The 22046-nt window shown below is 42.8% G+C and overlaps 1 protein-coding gene across 7 annotated transcripts in view; it reads left to right on the forward strand.

Moving 5' to 3' along the window:
* CDC14B (cell division cycle 14B) overlaps positions 1-17676 on the forward strand; it is a 64098-nt gene extending 46422 nt beyond the window's left edge. For 2 of the 7 annotated variants that reach the window (XM_066604069.1, XM_066604072.1), the window contains exons 11-14: positions 407-566; positions 908-1008; positions 6916-7057; positions 17007-17676. In XM_066604069.1, coding sequence (XP_066460166.1) covers positions 407-566; positions 908-1008; positions 6916-7030 — 376 coding nt within the window. In that variant the 3' untranslated portion in view covers positions 7031-7057; positions 17007-17676. The other 5 variants (XM_066604068.1, XM_066604071.1, XM_066604066.1 and 2 more) reach the window with 4 other exon arrangements.
* Positions 17677-22046: the final 4370 nt, after the last annotated feature.

Genomic DNA, 22046 nt, shown 5'->3' on the forward strand with positions numbered 1-22046 from the left:
TTGGTTTTTGTTGTGATTTTCCTAAAATTGCTGCAAAACAGCCATGTTTTGACGCAATATTGGAAAAATTGCAGCAAACGCAACGTGATTGCAAGTTGTGAATAAACCCTTAAAGCACAACACAGCTATGATATGTCAGCTGTGATCATACAATGTCAGCACAGTAATGCATCAGTGAGCGACAATTCGCTACTGCGGATGACTTAGTACTATGGCGCCGAACAACAAGGGGATAAGCTCAGTGGTGCTTCAGCCAAATGGTAAACTGGTGTTTTCTATACATGTTGTAATGTACCATTTGCACACAATCAGACCTCCCCGGTATTGCTGGTATGTAACTACTGTATTGTGTACTCCAAATGCACTCGTAGATAAAGGTGAGCTGATCCTAATTTGTGTTTTACAGCAAGCAAATGAGCCTTTGGAATGAAGGCGACATTTATCGCAAGAAGAGGAGAGAGCAAGAAAATGGCAACAAAGTAGCCGTCACCTTTATTCTCTCCGGGGTGGATGATATTTCACTTCATGATGATCTGGACAAAGCTTCCGGCAAAGAAGACATTGAGGTGGTAAATCTATCGAAAGCATGTGCGTGGCAAACGTCATGCCACTCCTACACCCGTCTACATGTTTAGTAATGACAGAGTCCATTCTATTACTCGTGCGAAGTCAAATGCCACCACACCGCCACCTGGCATGGCCCTGGCATGGCGGAAATCCAGAGTAAAACTAGTTCATTGGTCAACCTTTTTGAGGATGAATCGGGCTTTTGTTCAGGTTTTTAAAAAAAAAATCATCTGTAGCACCAAAAAAAGGGATGCACCTTTTACGGTGCAAATACACCCCCATGATGAAATGTACCAATCACTGCATTATCTAATACCCACCTTAATCTCCTCCTAAACAGTACACCGATGATGATGAGACCATCGGCGTGACACAGGGGGATAAACTCCGTGTCCTGAAAAGTAAGAGACAGACGAGGACGTCATCTGCATCTCCACTGTCGTAAGTAAACATTTATTAACTTGCTGTGGTTGAGATTTCTGACCCCTGCACACTGATGGGTGAGTCATTAACCTATTAAGAGAGATGCCCTTTTTTACATTTTTAGTTTTTCCTCCCCACTTAAAAAAAAATTGCAGCTCTTTCCTTCTGGTTAAATGAAAACAAAATTGCCATCTTTAGGGAGGTGAGGGGGTACCACTTTGGAGGACATGCTACTTTTTGATCTTTTTTTTTTTTTTTTCTGGGAGACTGGGTGGCCACTGTGACATTGTGTATTTTTTCCCCTCAATAATGCTTCATTTTGATAGTTTGGACTTCTACAGATGCAGCAATGTGTTTTTTTGTTTTTTTTTGTTTTTTTAAATTTTTTTATTATTATTATTAGAGTAAATAGATGTAAAGGGTTTAAATAAATATATAATTTTTAACTCCTATAGATATATATATTTTTTTAAGTTCTCATAGGGGACTTGAACTTGCATTATACCACAATCTGACAAGCAGTCGATCCAGCCATGACAGTGTTGGTGGTCTTCAGAAGACCCAGGCTACTGTGGCAGCTGAAGGATGTTCAGGACCCTGCAAAACTGATCAGGGAATTTAAATACCTCTATCAGGACTGACCGTGGCATTTGCAGTGTTGCTGGCGGGTGTCCGCTGTGTGAAACAGCTGTCTCCTGCACTGTATGGAGCGCAATCCACTACCATACAAACTCCAAAGGCACAGGACATAAATGTATGACCAGTGTTGTTAAGAGGGAAATCGCCCTCTCTTAGCTCAAATTTTTGGTGGTTTACAGTCATATAGGAAGGAAAATTAGTGTCCGGGTCTGCCATAGCCTGTGATCGATATGAATAGATAATACACTGCAGTACTTCTGTACTACAATGCTTTATTAACTGAGCGATCATAGGATCACACATTCAAGTCCACTACAGGGACATAATGTTATGTAAAAAATATACATATAAATATGGTTAGAAAAAGTTCAATATTAGTAGCAATAAAAGTTGGGGGTTTTTTTTGAATACTTTCCCCACCTTTGTTAAAAAAAAACAAAAAACGCACGTCAAAAAACCATCATCACTTCCATAACGATCCGTAAAATAAATTAAACACACCTCCAAAATAATCAATAAGGGATCAAAAAAGCCATATGTACCCCCAAATTATACCAATAAAGACTGTAGCCTGTCACATGAAAAGTATTAAAGCTCCGTCAATGGAAAAATAAACAGGGTACGGGACTTTAAATGCAATGATGGAAAAAAAAGAATTAGTCTCCAGTAGAGATGAGCGAGTCTGCTCGGATATTGCGGTTACTCCAGCGAGCATCGCTCTTCTCGAGTAACTGCATTCTCATCCGAGCAGGGGCTCAGGGGGGCGGCGAAAGGTAGCGGGGGGTGGGGTGGGAGAGAGATCTCTCTCACTCTACCCCCCCCAAACCCCTTCACCGCTGCACCCCCGAGCCTGCTCGGATGAGAATCCAGTTACTCAAAGAGCGATGCTCGCTGGAGTAACTGCATTATCCGAGCAGGCTCGCTCATCTCTAGTTTCCAATAAAAAGGTATTAATTGTGCAGAAGTGTGAGAATTTTTATTTTATTGTATATTTTTGGAATCGTACCAACCTGGAGAGAAAATGTATCCTGCCATTTATGCTGCACAATAATGCTGTAAAAAATACCCCACAAAAAACGCAAAATTTACGTGGTGGTTTTTTTTTTTTGTTTACTTTTTTGAGGCCAGAGAGGAAAAACAAAACAAGTTTTCATGCAATACGGTATATGTACCCCAAAATAGTACTGGTAAAACCTACAGCTCGCCACACAAAAACAAGCCCTCTTATGGCCATGTTGACGAAAATCCCCCAGAAAAGTGTGGCATCCTTAGGTCCAAAATAGGCCTTGTCACTATGGGGTTAAAGAGCATTTCCACCCAGAATGTTAGGCTTTGTTCACACAGTGGAATCTGACGTGTATTCTGCTTCCAAAAAACGTGTCTGACATCCGTGGCTATGGTGATGGTGAACTTTTATTGATTTGATTTAAAACCCATCCCAGTTTGGGCCCAAAGTTCCTGTTAATGTCCAGCTGGCGCTTCACCTTTGTAGTACCAACCCTTCCTTCCCAAACCAAGAACAGATCAGACTCCTTTTCTTTGGGGGTAACCACCTGCTTCGTACGCTTCACCTGTCCAGATAGTAATTGGGAATGTTGTCATGTGATATCTGACAGCGGGGGAATGTAATATTTAGAGTTTTTGATTCTCATAAAGGGTTCTGAAACCAAAAATATAAATTGGTACATATATGAAATTGCTTCTAATGACCCATTTGCTGTTTACAAACTCGATCTTGTTATCGATCTGCTGTTTGGCTATTAATCATATACGGTCAGTTCATTAGTGTCTTTATTACGGGGCCTGGGTGTTCAGACTTGCAAACCTTACATAACAGACAGCATCGTTGTTGCATGGGACACAATACCTCCTACATTTTGGTCCCCATTGGCAATCCCACAAAAGCCAGTAGAGGACTATCAGACTTGTCCGATGTCCTTTTCTTATGACATTTGTAAGTCAGAATGTTAGAAAATTATTTCAAAAACTTTTTTTTTTTTTGCCATTACATTAATCCATTAGGCCTTATATGTACTGCTCAGTCATTACATTAACATCATAAAAGTGATGGCACACCTCACAACTCAGAGGACTCTTATGGTCTTCTGCTAACGTCTTGGTGCCAGATGACACAGGGCATCGCCTTGCACCCTTCATGCCCCAACCGGTCAGCGCGGTTTTGGCTGCCTGAGGACTATCTCCACCATACTAAGCCGCTGGGTGTATTCTGACTGATCAGTGTACTGAGCCGTCTTGTAGCACACATTTCTTGTTTTTGCATCTTACAATGTTTTTGTTTGACATGGCTCTGTTTACACGGCCATCAGGACCAATCCACTTTGATCACATGGACTTGAATTTGTCCTTTTTTTCTTTCCATTTCTGTTATTTTTATTTATTTTTTGTCCTTTAATTGGAGAGGACAGCACATGGCGCTTTACACTGTTATGCCCCTTAGAGGGCAATAAAAACCTGATATTATAGAGCCTCAAAGCCATTGTGAATGGGAGCTTTAAAGGCAATGGAAACCTTTGTACATGTAAAATCACCTATTTTACGAAGTTCCTGCAGAAAAAAATGATGCACTTATCTATTTTTTATTTAGCATTTTTGTTCTCATGCACTTAAAATGCCTTACACGTGAAACTTATGGCTGGGGCATTCCCAGCACTGATTAGCATAAACATGCCCCCCTCCCCTCCCATCTCCTCTGTAACGGCCCTGTTGAATAATCTTTTGAATGATAATCGCTTCGCGTAACAAAAGTTACCAATAATCGTTCAGTCTAAACGCAGCCATTCAGTCGTTCTCAGTTACCTATACAGCGAATGTGAACGACTTAACGATTTCTCGTTTGAACGAGTCAACGATGTATCTGCCTGTATATACAGGCTGCCTGAGCGAACTCTGATATCGTTCACTCGTTCAACAGATAACACTAAAGGGACCCTTAGAGGCTTTGTAGCCACATCCACTTTATGCTATCTCTCGTATACTATTTACTAATGGGAGATAGCTTGGCAGTGGTGGAACAAATAAGAACTATGTAGTTAATTACAGCATAGTGCTATCTCTAGATCAAATGACAAGCTGGTGGGAGCTGAGCCCCACTAAAATAATTGTACTATCCTCTGGATGGAGAGAAGAACATAACAAAACTGTACTAGAAGGTGCAGCATGCTGGGGCATGTGGGCTGGTGAGATGTTCAACATCTGCCAGCACCGTCATACAGCCCTCTGTAATAAGGTCTTTTTCCTTCGGATATATCAGTTGATACTTTTTTTTTATCCTCTTTTACTACTTATAACTTTAGGTGAATGTAATAAACAATGACATATCGCCTTTCTATAGATTGCACTTCCCAGTGTGGAAGACTCACATGAACCTACAAATGATTATGTGCTAATTTATTCTTGTCGCTGCAGGAAGCCCTTGAGGTGTCATGTCTCACAAATGCCTTGCTGTGTAATGTGTGTCCCACCCACCCTCTCACAACAGCTCCTTCACAGATAGGCTAGGGGAGGGGCTGAGAAGCAGCTATCAGTTTACGCTCACTGACAGATTTTGCAAATATGTCAGCCCTCCAGATTGCAGTGCCTTGGAAAAGAATACAAGCATAGAAACCAAATAATCAGAAACTTGTAGTGAAAAGTAATTACAAAAAAATCTTCATTTCCAAAGAGACATTCATTAAAGAAAAAAAAAAACAGTACAAAGGTGTGCAGTCTTCAATTTGCACAGATGTACTACAACTCAGTAATATTTCTCAGCAGCGTATAAACTACGTTAGATATAGTGTAGATCTAGATCGCTTTCAAACTCTCTGACTGAACATCTCAATATCAGAGAGGCTTTTCGTGTCTTCTGGATGGTCTGTCATTCATAGTGTGCTAATAAGCACAGTGATGCATAACCGTATGTGCATTCTGCAAGACCAAAAAGTCTGAGTATTCTTGATTGATGTTTGATTTTTGTTGGCTGATAAAGTGGCATTAAAGTGTTTCTCAAGGCCGGTGATTTTTTTTTCTCATATTTTTTATAATACTATAAAATAACTAAGGAGTGATATGCACTTTGCCATGACAAGACTTCTAGAGCAGGGGTCCCCAACTCCAGTCCTCAGGGACTGCCAACAGGTCACGTTTTCAGGATATCCTACAGTAAGAACACCTGTGACAATGTCTGAAGCACTGACAATAATTACATCACCTGTGCAACACTGAGGAAATCCTGAAAACATGACCTGTTGGTGTTCCCTGAGGACTGGAGTTGGGGAACACTGTTCTAGAGTCTCCCACCAGTCTTGCTGACTTCTTGACTTACAGGTGATCAGTGCAGCCAAATATCGGTCTTTAACATATAAGGCCTAAAAGCAAAGTTTATAGCAGGCTACCCAAGGCAGCGACGTTTCGACACCTTGAGGCTTGAGGAAGACTCTATAAGAGCCGAAAGGTCGCTGCTAGTGATGAGCCAGCATACTTGCTAAGGGCAATTGCTCGAGCGAGCATTGCCCTTAGCGAGTACCTGCCCGCTCGAGAGAAAAGGTTCAGCTGCCGGCGGCGGGCAGGGAGAGTGGGGAGGAACGGAGGGGTGATCTCTCCCCCGACCCCCCCCCCCCCCCCCGGCTCCCCCTGCTCACTGCCGCAACTCGCCTCTCACCCGCGCCGGCAGCCGAACCTTTTCTCTCGAGCAGGCAGGTACTCGCTAAGAACAATGCTCGCTCAAGCAATTGCCCTTAGCGAGTATGCTCACTCATCTCTAGTCGCTGCCTTAGATTTGCGTCATCTAACCTGAAATGAGCTTTGCCTTTTGGAGAAACGCCGACGTCCATGTGCCTATTTATATATCAAAGCCTTGGATGGTTTCTTGGGCTACTCAATCAGGATGGACTGTTGCATATTTCAAATCTGGAGGTTTGGTACTGCTTCTAACCTTTTACTACCTGGTCAATTAGCAAAAGTCCAGTAGGGGAACGCATTCAGTTTGGAAGTAAAGTTGCATGAGGGTGAATGACTTTGCCTTTCTTGTTCACCCTCTGCCCATGGTTGGGGTCTGGTATGGGTTTGCTTTACTCAGGAAATCTTGTACAGCACTTGTACTTCACAGTTGTGCTGTTGCGTTTCTGTATTCCTTGGAGCATGGTCCAGTGATAAAGGATGCTGCATGACCTCTGAAGCCTGTGATCCGTCGTAGGACCCTGCCGTTGTGTGTGTGCTGTAGCCTGCCAAGCATTGCTTCTCCATTTTTTTGCTTTTTTTTTTGTTCATCTTCTCCCCTTCTTTTAGATGGGCCCTAGCTATGCTGTTCTCTGCATTGTGTGCCATTGTCACCTGGTGGATTGTATGTGGCTCCCCTCTACCCTTCGTGCTAATCTGTCTTGATGGTTTGAGAGCATTCTAGCCTTGAGGACCATGGCCGTTGGCCAGTGTAAGTGTCTTGTCATGTTCTGTGTTTGGTGTGGAAGTGCATGGGCCGTGTCTGCTGCTACTCCCTGGTTTGCTGTGTTCTTGACCCAAATTTAGATTTCATGAAAAAAGTGTATTCTGTTTGTAAATCACTCCAATTGTAAAACTATATGTGCTTTTATTCCTTTATTTTATGTCTTCTGCAAAGTACAATTTGAGAAAATTCTAATAATGCTATTGGACCCGCTGCCATAATACGCCTACAGTAGGTTTTTGTGCTTGCATGAAGCTTCTCAAGTATGGAGACGTCAAGTATAGCTTGGAATCTATCTTGAAAAGGGTTATCCCAAAATCTAAAGTTATCCCTGTGTTACACGATAGGTGATAACTTTATGACTAGTGGGGGTCTCCGTTCTGAGGAGGAGATTCCCAGTTTCCCCCTCTTCTGGTCAGAGGGGTCGCTTTTCCCACCTGCAGTGACGTCAGACTGAATGGAGTGCTGCTCCATTCATTTCAGTGGGGCTGTGGGAATTGCCAAGCACTTGTCCTCGGCTATCTATGAAAGTGAATGGAGCCGCACCGCACGTGCTTGACCGCCGTTCCATTCAATCACGACCTTACTGCGGCCGATGCACTAAGTTTACAGTGAGGAGGAGGGATACAGGACCCCTGTTCTCGGGATCTGTGGGGTGGGTATGGAATAACTTTTAGACTATAGAATACCCTTTAAATCCTCTGTAAATTCTCTTAAAAGCTTGTTCCCATCTGATGAAGTGATGGCCTGTCTCTAGGCCATTCTGTCACTTTGTGATCAGTGGGGATCTGAAGTCTGGGACCCCCCAACCAATCCTTAGAATGAAGGGGCTGCAACGCTAGTTTAGTGCTATGGTCTCTTCGGTGTTTTTACCTGCCCAGCAGCAATCTGGGCACCATCTGTACAGGAACCCCCGGCTGGAGCGCCGCTCTTGACGGGGATGCATTACTGACTAGCACACAATCCCTTTGTTCTCAGGATTGTCATGGTCCCTGAGGTCAAACTCCCACTGATCAGAAAGGGATTGTATGGTCAGTTTAATAATGTTGTTCCTCCTTCGTCAGCTGGGAATAATGCATTACTTGTTCATCTGGTGAGGGCGGTATAGCTTTAGTCGAAGAAAATTTTATATACGGCCTTCCTGGATTTGGTAGATGGAGGGGTTTGTGTGCTGATTTTTTTTTTTTTTTTTTTTTTTTTTCGTGTTTGCATAGTTTTGAAGTGGACTGACATTTGCTCGTTTGGCCATTTTTGCTGGTTTTAAATTTTATCTTTCTTTTCCTGCCACATTTCCTCTCCTTAATAGTGCATGACATGGAGAGGTAATTAAATGGTGTGCTTTATTCCTTATGGGTGATAGGACATGTTTGGCATCCGTGCCAATTTCCTTTCTTGGTTATTGCAGAGAAGGCAGGCAACGTCCTAAAGGTAAAGCAAAACACATAGACCTAAAGAATCATTGCCATTCAGAAAGTGGATGGAGAAATATGTGCCACCCGGACTGCATAGACAGAAGGGCCAGGCAGGTTGGCCATTAAGCAACTTTTAGTGTCTACACGTTTTCTCTGCCGATGCTTCACCAGGCATGTGAGCAGCTGGTTCTGCTTGTAGTGTGGGTGCGGAGTTCTAAAATAGGCTTCCCATAAGCTATAGAGAAGGGCCCTTTGGTCATAGATTGTGCCTGCTACATAGTTCTAGCCCATGGCAGGCACCTGCTGCACCCCGTCTGCACACTGCAAGGTGAGATCTGATTCTGAAACTCAGGGAGAGCCATTACATTGGCGATGTCTATTCCCTGAACGCGCTGCAAACTCCGAGCGGGAGGCCATGCTGAAACAAAGTAGAGCTTGGGAACTACAGCCCCCCATTGCAAAAAAAAGTTGGAACGCTGTGTGAAATGGAAGTATATGTAAGGGGAAAAAAAGAATGCAATGATTTGGAAATCTCATATAACCATATTTTATCCACAACAGCACAATATTACACATATTGGAAGGTAAGAGGGAGACCTTTTTTCATTTCATTTAAAAATTAACTCATTTTAGAAACTGGTGGCAGCAACAGATCTCACAAAAATGGGCTAGGGCCGTGTCTACCATTGTGTTGCATCTCCTTCTTTTTCCAAGTCTGTTTACATCTGGGAAGTGAGGAGACCAGTTGCTGGAGTTTTGGGAAAGGAATGTTGTCCCATTCCTTTCTAATGTAGTATTCTATCCGCTCGACAGTCCTGGGGCGTCTTTACGGGATTTTTCTTATCATAATGCACCAAATGTTTTCTATTGGTGAAAGGCCTGGACTGCAGGCGGCCGGTTCAGCACCCGGACCCTTCTTCTGTGAAGCCATGCTGTTGTGATGGATGCAGTATGTAGTTTAGCATTGTCTTGCTGAAATACGCAAACCTCCCTTTTAAAGAGCCGTTGTCTGGATGGGAGCATATGATGATCTAAGACCTCTATATACTGCTCAGCATTGATGGTGCCTTACAAGAAGTGTAAGTTGCCCATGCCATAGGCACTAATGTAACCCCATACCATCAGAGATGCAGGCTTTTGAACTGTGTACTGATAACAAGCTGGATGGTCCCTCTCCTCTGGAGTCCGCAGGACAAAACATGCTTTCCAATAAGAATATCAAATATTGTTTCATCTGACCACAGAACATTTGTCCATTTTAAATGAGCTTTCGCCCAGAGAAGATGCTGGCGTTTCTGAATTATGATGATATATGGCTTCTTCTTTGCATGATATAACTTTAACTTGCATTTGTGGATTGTACGGTGAACTGTGTTCAAACTGCTTTCTGAAAGTATTCTGAGCCCCTGCAGTGATTTGTCTGCCTGTTTTTAATGCAGTGACGCCTGAGGGCCTGTAGATCTCAAGCATCCAATGTTTACTGTCATCCTTGTTCCTTGTGCACATGAATTTCCTCAGATTATCTGACTATTTTGATATGTACTGGAGATGGTGGGGTAGTTACATTCTTCAACAATTTTATATTGAGGAACATTTTTCTGAAATCGTTCCACAATTTCTAGATGCAGTTTTGCACAGATTGGTGAACCTCTGACCATCTTTACTTCTGAGACACTCTGCCTCTCTAACATGCTCTTGTTATACAGTCACGTGACTTAGTAGATTGACCCTCCCAGCTATTTTTATTAATATCACATACTTTCCCAGACTTTTGTTACGCCTGTCTCAACTTTTTTGAGATGTCTTATTGATGCCAATTTCTAAATGAGTGAATTTTTTTTAAAACAAAATATAAAAAATGTCTCCCTTTCACCTTCTGATGTGTTCTATATTCTAATGTGAAAAAGATTTCCAAATCATTGCATTCTTTCTTTATTTACATTTTATACAATGTCCAAACTTTTTTGAAGTTGCTTATATATTCCCTATATACATAATATATTCTCACATCTACATGCCGTAAATTGTGCCAAATCTAACCCCTCCATAAGCCCCATTCACATATTTCTTTCCTTGGCCCTTGTGGCTCACCCCCTCTACTGTTCCTCCAGCCTCATTAATACAGCCATGGAGCAAATGATTTGGGATCTGCTCACAAGAAGGCACTTATTGCACGTGAATTCATGCCTCTGGTATTGAGCTCTAGAAGAGTGGGTCAACAAGTGGTTTTTATAAAAAGCGATTTCTTAATAGGTGGAGGTCCTCCCTTTTTGATATCGGGGTACAGTAAATTACGTTTATATCCTAGTGATAGTCACCGGAAAAACCCTTTTGAAACTTGGTCCTCAAGCACTGTGGCTGGAACGATAGACCTACAAAGTGCAACAAAATTGGCCAACTTGACCATAGAGGTCTATACATGGTGCAATATTCTGCACTAACAAAAACTCTAGTAATAAGTCCATGATAAACAATCGTAAAGATTTAAAAACCTGATGATCCCAACTTGAAATTGTAAAAGTGCCTGTATGGGCAGGTTGAGCATTTTTAACCCTTTCCAATCCACTGTCTGACCTGTGAAGACATTATGATTTAAGGCTGTACAGCTCTGATGTTGGAAGACGTCCGTCGGGATTCTCTTACTGTATATTGCCAGCCTCTCTGCTGTGAGAGCCAGGCTCTGCTGTGAGAGCCTATTTAACATGTCACCTCATGCAGTACTGGCTTTAGCCAGCATATAGCGCCATTGTATAATGGCAGAAAAAGAGTAAGCCCCCTAGGAAAACCAGAATACAAATTGGATTGGAAAGGGTTAACCCTTTGCCTTTTGGCAATAAGTGACCTTGTTAAGGCGACCACTTGTATGACTAGAAGAGCATGTGGGTCATCGCTTGCCACACTATGCAGCTGGTGGTCTTTGATGGCTTGCCCATTCAATGCAAAGTTAGTGGTGAGAAGTAGCCGGGTTGTTACCACCGATCCGGCTTTCCTTGCCGCTGGATTCTACCAACTCTGCTGTATTGCTGCAGATGCAAAAGGGAAATGTATTCAATCCTCCTGCTTGCCCACCGTGTCACTTTATTTCACCAGTGCTGCATCTGTCTGCTATTTGTTTCTACAAGTGCAATAGTCATTTAGGGGTACCTGTACTTTTTATTACAGGGCAGTTATGAGGAATTCAGATTCCCCACAACTGCTGGAAACATTTTGATAATGGTGAAGGGGAAAAATATATATTTTTATTTTTGTAAATCTCAAAATTCAAAATGTCCCCTGCTGAAGAGTGCAGAATACAGCCGCATTGTATTATACAGTAAAAAATAAAAAAACACAAAAAACTTCATAAATGAATAGGGGAGTTAAAAATGGACTCATGTCATGGATCCCCACTAGCAAACTCCCCACACTGGCGTCAACAGTGTCTTCCAAAAGCTGTTTGCTTTGCCGATTTTCTGTATTAAGCAACAAACTGTTTGGCTTCTGGAAAGTCGAACCTTTCATTCAAGTAAGACTCTGGGCAAATTTTCATAAATAGTGAAGTGAATTGGAGCTACTGGGGTCACTAATTATTTCACTCTGGTCCAGCAAATACAAGCTTCCAAGGTGTTCTCTGTACAATTTAGCCCTTTAACTAAGGCCTTGTTCACACAAGCGGGGTTTTAGCGCAGTATAAGCACTAAAAATTACGTGAACGGGCGATTTCCAGCTATTAAGTCTTGAGCTTCATTAGCAGTGAAATTGCCCGTTCATGCAATCAGGAGCTGCGTGGTGCTTGTTATCCAGCTTCCGTAGGAGTCTATGGAAACTCCTGCACAGCACGCATCAAAGATAGGTCAGGTCCTATCTCTTCTCGCAGCACGGACCTTAGACGTGCATTGCAGTCGCATGTCCTATCTTAGATGCAAGCTTTTTGCGCAACTCAAATTCCTTCATGTGAACGTTTCTATAGGAAACCATTGGTTCCATTAGACGTGATCTTTTCATGCACCTATACTGCGCTAAAACCACGCTTGTGTGAACGAGGCCTAAGGCAAAGACACAATGGCTGCCTGTTACTGAGCTGAACAGGAGAACTTGCCAAAAAGACTGCCTCTTCTCTGAATTGACTTGCTGCACCTCACTGACTTACTGTTGCATATAAAAAGTAAAGCCCTCCACGGCCCCTGTTCTGTGAGCCCATAAACTGAGATAATGGTGTGTTTAGCACATGACCGCTTCCCTTTAATATATTCATACATGGTTACTAGGTCATCGCTTATACCAGTTAAAAAAATCCTGTTTTTCTAGGTATTGTAGTCCGCCCATTCCTTATATTACTTTAGTTGCCCGCCTTTGTACCCGCTCAAGCTATGATATTCTAACCCAAAACAATATTTTATGTGTGGTCTGACCAGTGACTTGTAAAGAGGAAGAGCAATGCTCTTCTCATGTGCCCCTAGACCTCTTCTGATGCACACCATGATCCTATTTGCCTTGGCAGCAGCTGCCTGACACTGGTTGCTCTAGTAAAGTTTACAGTTAACTAATACCCCCAAGCCCTTTTCCATGTCAGTGTTACCCAGTAGTTTCCCATTCAGTGTGTAATGGTTGGTGACATGTATTTCCTCTGCCAACGCACAGAACCTTACATTTATCAGTGGTAAACCTCATTTACCACTTTTTTACCCAACTATTCCTTATTTGCTCAGGTGGTCAGTAAAAGGTGCAAAAGTCCGTATTCAATAGAAGTACAGAATCTTGTCGCACACATTCTGATCTATGCTGGAACCAAGAATCATTACATTTTTCATACACATATGTTTAGATATAATGGGGTTCCTTTTTTCCCCACAAGTTGAACTCTTGGGATTTTGGGAAATGTGAACCTTGTAAATACTAGGACCGTATATCTTGCCATTAAGGTTGACTAATTTATGTAAAGTCTCCTTAATGTAGAGATCAAGTTAAAATACCATCCTAGCTAATGCTGCTTTTATATTGGCTACATGGAGAAGATTGATCGGGATTGGCGATCCTCCATGAGCCCAGCAGACCACCTCCGTTAGTTAGGATGACATGTGATGTTTGTGTTTGGTCGTTGATGGCGATGTGTGTATTTAATGGAGACCACATCAATCTATTCTATTTTGAACTCTTTCCAGAGTAATTCTGCAGTCCAGTGTGCAGAATCCCAGGTCAGAGTTATCTGAGGGCTCATGCATTACAAAAAGGACAACCAGGTCTTCTGCAGGCGGCAGCACACTGAGAGGGTAAGCTTGGACCTCCATCCCTAGTTTGTTACAGTAAAGACCTGCTCATGTACTGGGTGTATATGTAGAACCATGAAGCACTACACAAGGGTCCGAGAGCTCCATGGTGGGCACTTCTGTAGGCACAACACCCTCTTAAAGGGGTTGTGCCAAGTTATAAAGTGGTTATTCCCTATCCATAGGATGATGATAACTTAATCAGTAGGGGTCCGGCTGCTGGGCCCCCCACTGATCCCAAGAACAAGGGTCCGGTCAGTTCTTGAGTGAATGGAGTGGAGGTCATGCAGGGATGCTGCTGCTCCATTCACTTTAATGATGGCGCCAGAGATTAGAGTTCAAGCACTTTGCAATCCCTGGAGTTGTCATTGACGTGAATGGAGCAGCGGCACACCTACACGACCTCCGGTTAATTCACAGCAGCTGGACCCACATTATCGAGGATTGGCAGGGGTCCCAGTGGTTAGAACCCCACCATTCATGAAGTTATTCCCTAGCCTGCGGCACAACCCCTTTTAAGTAATAGATATTACAAAAGGCAGTTGATCTCTTAGGTCTACTTAGTTATTTGGGCTGTATAGTATAGAGGGGAGACACTGATTATAGGGAAATCTAGTTTTCTATCATTTGATTCAGTATTTTCATGTAAAGGGTAGTAGCAGTGTAATTGCTGCCAGCAATGCGGTCCTAATCAGAGAATTTTTTTACACACAGGTTCTGTTCCATAGGTTATGCAGTACAGATTTTTCCGCTTATGGATTTGAAAACTGGCAGTGCCAGAAAAAACAATTAACATGCCCAATATTGATGCGGATTGTGTGACAATCTGTGTCATGTGAAAATGAAAAAAATCTGCATCAAATGTGCATATTTTTGAGATCTCCATTAATTTTTTTTATGCAGATTTCATATTGTGTTAATGAGGCCTTAAGTTCCTTTCATACGGGGCGAATATTGCTGGGTGTTATTATTGCTCTTGTCAAAGGGTTAAGGGCTAGAGATGAGCGAGCGTACTCGCTAAGGCAAACTACTCGAGCGAGTAGTGCCTTATGCGAGTACCTGCCCGCTCATCTCTAAAGATTCGGGTGTCGGCGGGGAGGAACGGAGGGAAGATCTCTCTCACTCTCCTCCCTGCTCACTCCCGCAACTCGCCGCTCTCCCCCGCCGGCACCCGAATCTTTAGAGACGAGCGGGCAGGTACTCGCATAAGGCACTACTCGCTCGAGTAGTTTGCCTTAGCGAGTACGCTCGCTCATCTCTATTAAGGGCCCTTCAGTGCCCAGCAGTGATAATTGCCCCTGTGCTTTCACACCTGAACGAGGATCGCTCAGCGAATGGAGGCGAAGCGAGCCGGAGATCGCTTCACCCACCCGCCTCGGTTCACCGCAAACAGTCCGATCGTCTTTTGATTTTTATGCATGCAGAAACTGAATGGCAAGCGAATTATCATTCAGTCGCTGCCGACACTTACACTGAGCCATTAGTTAAAGAGATTCCCACAATCCAGCGAGAGCCTGAATGATTATTCAGTGTAAAAGGGCCTTAAGGACCAATTCCTAACTGGTAACACTGAGTTGTCAATGTATTCATACATTTCTAGGAGAGTTTAACACCAGAGTATGCAAATAAGTCAGATGCAATAATACCTCCACAGTGCCACCTATTGGAAGGCAGCATTCCTTCAAGCCTTCAGTAGGTAGCACTGTGAAGGTATTATTGCATATCCCTTATTTGCATATTACCCAGAGGAGTGTGCATGGCCTTTTGAGTCTCCTCACTCACAGTCTAGATGCTCTCCCTAAGGAGAAAAGATAGCGTTTCTGACACCAGAGTATGAAACGCCTCTTAAGTAACGAGTCTTAATAAATTCTTCCCCAGAATTCTAAGAAAAGCTGTTCCATGAAGAATAGAAGCATTTACTAAAATAGACCTGTCCGGAGAATGGGCCGGTCCCCAAAAACTTACCATATATATATATATATATATATATTATATTTGTAATGTTTTCTAAAGTGCCTTTTATAAAGTGTGTTTTTAGGATGCTTTCACACCCGCGCTGGGGATTCCGCTTTCTTGCTCTGTTTGGGGAGCAGGAAAGGGGAATCTCTGCGGCTGAGCGCTTTCGTTTCTGGACGGAACCAAACAGCCTTGGGTGACCCCGCCCCCCCCCCCATTGACTATAATGAGGTCTGCCTGCTTTCCTGATTTTGGGCCGGAAGAAAAAACGCTGCATGCAGTGCTTTTTCTTCTGGTAACTGTTGCCCGAATCCACAAAGGCACCTCCGCCTGATGGTTCTGACTCTGATGTAAACCCGACTTTAGAAGGCCTTCTATGCTGAGATATGATTACTGAAGTGGTTGATGTAATGAGCTCCTGGGAGAAAGGGATGACATTTCTGCAATCTGCTTGCCAGTTGGCTTTAGTGTTGGAAGCAAGTTATGAATATTGATAGTTTTGGTGAACCCATAGAGGTTCTCATGACCGCACCTTGTCTGATGGAAGTTGGACAAGAACTGCCGGTAGAACCTCTATGGAGCTGCCGCTCTCTACCATTAGTGAATCTTTGCATAGAATATCCCAAACCAGTTTTCTCCTTTTTCATGTATAATAAAGAGCGTTTCTGGTGGGTCTTTAGATCCGAGAGAAGAGTTCAGCAACCTATTTAGTAGCATTAGACATGTGTAGGAAATATCCCCTCTGTAGTGCTGATTAGGGTGATCTCCATTAAATCCTACTAGCGATTTGCCATAGACTATGTGGCGGTAATAACAGCCAGTCAAGATTGTGCTTCTTGTGCCTCATGCCTTTATCTTTAATCATTCCTCTTCTAATCCCTCTTGCTTGTTTCATTACTTGTTACCATTCTTTCTACTTTCCCCACAGCGTGATTCCTGAGCGGAAGAAAAGGATTGCTTTGCACCAAATGCGCTTAATGAGATTCTGGTACTCCCTGGGCTTCTGCTGCTACTTTGCCTGCAAATCGTGCTTGACCAGCTCTTTCCGTCTTCTTAAAGCAACCTGTCTGTACCGCTTTCCCACTAACCCAGCACGCCCGCATTGATCCGCAACAGACACATCCGTGTCCTGGCTGCTTTCATTAGATATTTATGCTTGCTTGCCCAGTGTGTTGGTTTGGTGTGCGTGTTTTACTTTATCTGTTTTTGTCTGTGAAGTCACAAACTTTTTGATGTATTTTTTGTTTCCTTCCTGTATATATAATTTCAGGCCGGTTTCTTTGACTTTAATCTAACGTGTTGTTGTTTTTTTCTTTATACTAGTCACACGGTTCCACGGACGCGGACGGTGCTGCGGTAAACAGTTGGAACAGAACGTTGCCTTCCCAGAAGGATACAGAGAGAGAAAATGGAATTCTCAAAGAGAATGAAACCTCGGTCGGCCTTTATCCCACCTTCTGGGGGAAAAAATGAAAAACAAATCTTGAACCTTGTTTCACCGTCTGTTTTGCCTCTTCACCAGCAGGAAGAGAAATAATCCAGATTAACACACTGCAGACTTGCGTCTGGTACCCGCAGGCTGAGGCGGTCTTGTGCATGCAGCAGGTGATGCCTACTGGGCATGTACATTGTGATGGCAATCATTTCATGAGGACGGAGCACTACACTTCCAGGGGTACAACAATAACCTACGTAGGACATCTCAGTAAGACTTCCACCATCACCCCATGATAATTTTCCTTGTTTTATAAGGAGACTTTCCATAGAAACTTGTTTCTGTATATATGTGTGTAGATGTATAGTAGGTAACCCAAATACTTTATAACTCACAATACCAAAGGGTAAAAAAGTTTTCTCTTCATTGAGGTGGAAGACAGAAGATGAGGAGCTCAGATTTAACTGGAACCACTTTAGTTCATGTGTAGTTGGCTATGCTGGGCTGTTGAGCAAAGGGTGAGCTTTTATTCTTCCAGATGGATAACCCCCCCCCCCCCCCCCCTTCCCCAAGTCTGCTTTACTTCTATTGGGGGTTATAGAAGTAATTAACAAAATGAAGAAGTTTCAGATTTTTTTTTTTTGGTACAAATTAAGTAAAACGTTCTTGTTTCTTTTTAATTTGATTTTTACATTGTTTTTATTTTTTGCATTCTCTCATAATGCAACAGCTTTGGATGAAGTGTATTTGGGGCTGCATGCCGTCTGTGTTAATCCACGGACAACACACAGCCCCATTGTAATGCTAGGAGGCTATGCACACTTACGGTTTTCTTCACGTGGATCACATGCTATTGCGTGTCAATGTGCTGATGGCATTACAGCCATGTGGAATAGTGTGAGGGCCCTTTTACGCGGAACGATTACTGATGGAACACCGGAATCTGAAATATCATTCAGTGTAAATGCAGCCAGCGCCTGACTGAAGAAGGATTGGTTCACTTATCGTTATCTCTATTTGTTATTTTCTCACAGCCCCGCCTGCCGTTAAAGTTGGCTTTTATCTTAAAGGGGTTGTCCGGTTACTTTTTAAAAATTTTGTTTCGGCACTGAAAATGTTAGTGTGTGTGTGTTTGTCTTGAAACAAGTGAGATTTTGGCAGCTTTAGCAGCAAATCCGTGATGTACCTTTTTGTGTGCAAGAGAATGTACTTTTAGGGCACCTGCTCCGCAGACGAGACCTACAAAGCAGGTTGTAACCCACATCAGGCAAGAATAAGCGTACCATGCTGACGGAGTAAGATGAGATCACTGCTTTTATTTTTCATGGCTGTTTGTAATGCAAATTTAGCAAGAGCTGCATGACGTGCATGCGAAACAATATCTGCAGAATGTTCAAGTACCAACAGTATTACTAGAAATGGACTGCAAAAATCAGTAGCACAAAGAGAATGACCCCCTCGCAACTTAATACAAAGTAAAAGCTTTCAGCCAGGTGAGCACAAGTCCTTAGAAGGGGTTTACCCTCTGCAACAGTGTCTGGTGTATAACTGCTGGCTTCTTTTTGCCTCCCTTAAATAAGAAAAACGGCCCTTATCCAGCACTGCTGGAATCAAAACGCAACTTTCTGAACGGGAGTGAGCCTGTTTTGGGGTGGAAAAGGTGCATTATTGCTGCTTCCAGTGAATGAATCCCACAAATACTGATGACCTATTTAATTGAAATGTCCTCGACACGTCTGTTGAAGAAAGCCATTTAAGTAGCCAAATTGAGTCTATAAATCAGCTGTCCAAAAAGTCATAAGTGCTTTTACAGATGCAACAGGGCTGAATTTGTCATTTAAAGGGGTTGTCCCACTTCTAGCTGTTTTACTGCAGCTATCAGCTAGCGCCGTACATTGCAGTGTGGCGCAGGTTGGTACTGCAGGCTGAGCACCATTTACTTCAATAGGACTCAGCCTGCAGTACCAACCCACGCCACTGGAGAATATATGGAGCAGTCTGCTTCTTGCAGCAAAACAGAAGTGGGACAGCCCCTTTAACTCTTAGGTTCCTCTTACAAAGAGCGATAAATCGTTTGCACAAGCGAACAATTAGTTTTCTCATGCAGCGTGTTTATACAGGGTGATAAATTGTTTCGGATTTACATTCACAAATAGTTTGCACGCAACGACGTTAGTGTTTCGCCGTTCAATTGTTGGCCACGTTTACACTGAACGACTTATCGTTCAATTTTGCACTTTCCAACAATTCTGTGAACGATAATCGTTCCATGTAAAAGGGTCCCTAGTGGAGGTGCATTTACCGATGCACCTTGATAAGTAAACTGCACGAGTCCCCTGCAGCCTTGACCAAATAATACACTGGGATTGGGCGAAGAGGAAGACTCCTCTCTGCTCCATCTGTATCGGACCGAGAAGCTGATACTTTAAAAGAAAGCATTGAGAACATTGAAGGGGCAGGGAGACTAGTCCAATCTACTGTATTGATTCAGATTAGCATTTTCCAAACTCCAGTCCTCACAACCCTCCAACAGATCATGTTGTGACGATATCCCATAGAGAGAACGCCTGTGGCAAAGTCTATGGGTCTGACTATTATTACCTCACCTGTGCAATACTATGGAAATCCTGATCTATTGAGGACTGGGAAACGCTGATCTAGATAGAGGAAGACAAAAAAAAATACCCTCCCGAGGCGAAAGTCAGATTTCCTCATCTTGAGGTTAAAATCCTTCCAGACTTGTATACGGTTTTAATGTAAATTGACATGAAAACTCGTCAAATATATAGATTCCAAAGCCGCATCCCCTGAAAATGAGGATGAGTGTTCCTTCTGCTACTTACCTGTAATCAGCATTGTGTCACGGGATTGGAAATATAACTTTTTCCAACTTTCGGTTTTTTTCTAACTGGACAATAATTTCCTCAATGAGAAACTTCAGCATTTAACCCCTTAAGTGGCACGCCCGGAAATTTTCCGGGACGAGCTCCACTGCTCATAGCAACATAGCCCGGAAGATTTCTGGGCTATGTATCACTATGGGAGCTGCAGAGCACAATGCCACAAGCTGTGACATTGTGCTCTGCCTGCACAGACCCACAGAGAACAAAGCAAGGGCTTTGAAAAACCAGCAGAAGGTATTGCCGATATTCCGGCAACCTCCTGCTTTGTTTACAGGTTGCCATAGAGACCATCGGCTTTTCAGAAGCAAGCCGATGGTCTCTGTGGCAGGGAGAGCTGGTTGTTAGCTGTCAGAGGACAGCTAGGTACTAGCTCTTACAGCAGAGATCAGAGAAAACCTCCGATCTCTGCTGTTAACCCTTTACATGCTGCAGTCTGTGACTGCAGCATGTAAAGGGCTGTCACTGCAGCATGTAAACGGCTGTCACCATCAGACCCCCGGAATGTGATCAGGGGTCCTGATGGGTCCCTGTGGAAGTCCCCTAAAGGGACAAAAAAAAAAAAAAATTAAAAAATTATAAAAAAAATTATAAAAACACTTGTCTCCCTTTACTTTGTAAAAAATCAAAAATACAATCACACATGTGGTATCCCTGCGTCGTAATGACCCAGAGAAGGAAGTTAATACATTACTTAACCCCTTAATGACATGGCCCCTTTTTTTCTTTTTTCCCCATTTCTTTTTTTCCTCCCCGTTTAAAAAAAAAATCACAACTTGTCCCGCAAAAAACAAGCCCTTATATGGCCGTGTCAATGGAAAAATGAAAAAGTTATGGCTCTTGAGACGCAACTGCAAAATTAGTTGAAATTCAATGATTAGACCATTTAAAAAAACCTGCCCTGGTGGGCACGACAGGGTGGTAGGAAACCTGCCACTCAAGGGGTTAATACTCAATATATATAATGCATGGGAATCTTCAGAAGTGAATATACTGTGGAGACATTGTTGCTACCTCCAGCAAGTCCTATCCTATCTAATGTAAGAAGAAAAAACAGACAGAAATCTAGGTTTGTATCCAGTTAACCCTTTCCAATCCACTGTCGCCTTCCTACATTCTGATTGAAGCTTGTACAGCTCCAATGTCAGAAGACGTCCGACAGGGTATTTTTACCGTCTATTACCAGCCACTCCGCTGACTGAGCCTCTCTGGCGCGTACACACTGGCTTTAGCCAGCAGATGGCACCGTTGTATAACAGCAAAAAGAGAGCCTTTTAGAAAACCCTGAATCCAAAATTGGATTGGAAAGGGTTAATGAGGGCAGTGTAAAGCATGAGCAACTCAAGCCTGAAAGAACAATCTAATGTCCTGTACATAGGTGCACAATACCAAAAAATAGACAAGTAATAGTAATCCACATTTATTGTATCTTCTATGGTTTGCGGAAACTTTTTTTTTTCAATACAGTAATTCCCAATAGATACTCAGGGATGTGATGAAGAGTTACAAAAGGTTATATAGAAACTGTTTAAGCTTAATTAAGCTCACTTTTTTGTGTTTTTCTTCTGTTCTGCAATCGATACAAACTGATTGTATCCAAATTTGTCACAAGGTTTTTCAGCATTCACATTAGGCCTCATGCAGAACAGTACAAAAGCACATGCAGTATCTGCAGCTTGCTACGCCGCCTTATAGTACTCCATACAGGGCCATATGTACTGAGGATCTTCCCTAGAAGCCATGCTCCCACGGGGGAAGGTCTCCATACATATGGGACCCAGCGGATCACGGCATAATTGTTATTGTTGAATTCACACGGAATACAACAAAACTCTGAGATCAGATACAGTAAGGCCCCATAGAAGTCTGTAATATTGCCCTGTACAGCATGCAGGGGCCAAATGATAACGACGTGAGACTGATATATAGAAACCAATGTGGAAGTGTATGTATATGTAACGAGCCTGTGAGCAGTCCGTGTATAGAAGTTTTGTAATGTTGGGAATGGACCATGCACCTTTATCGATC

Source organism: Eleutherodactylus coqui, chromosome 5 (assembly GCF_035609145.1).
Source record: "Eleutherodactylus coqui strain aEleCoq1 chromosome 5, aEleCoq1.hap1, whole genome shotgun sequence".
Lineage (NCBI taxonomy): Eukaryota > Metazoa > Chordata > Amphibia > Anura > Eleutherodactylidae > Eleutherodactylus > Eleutherodactylus coqui.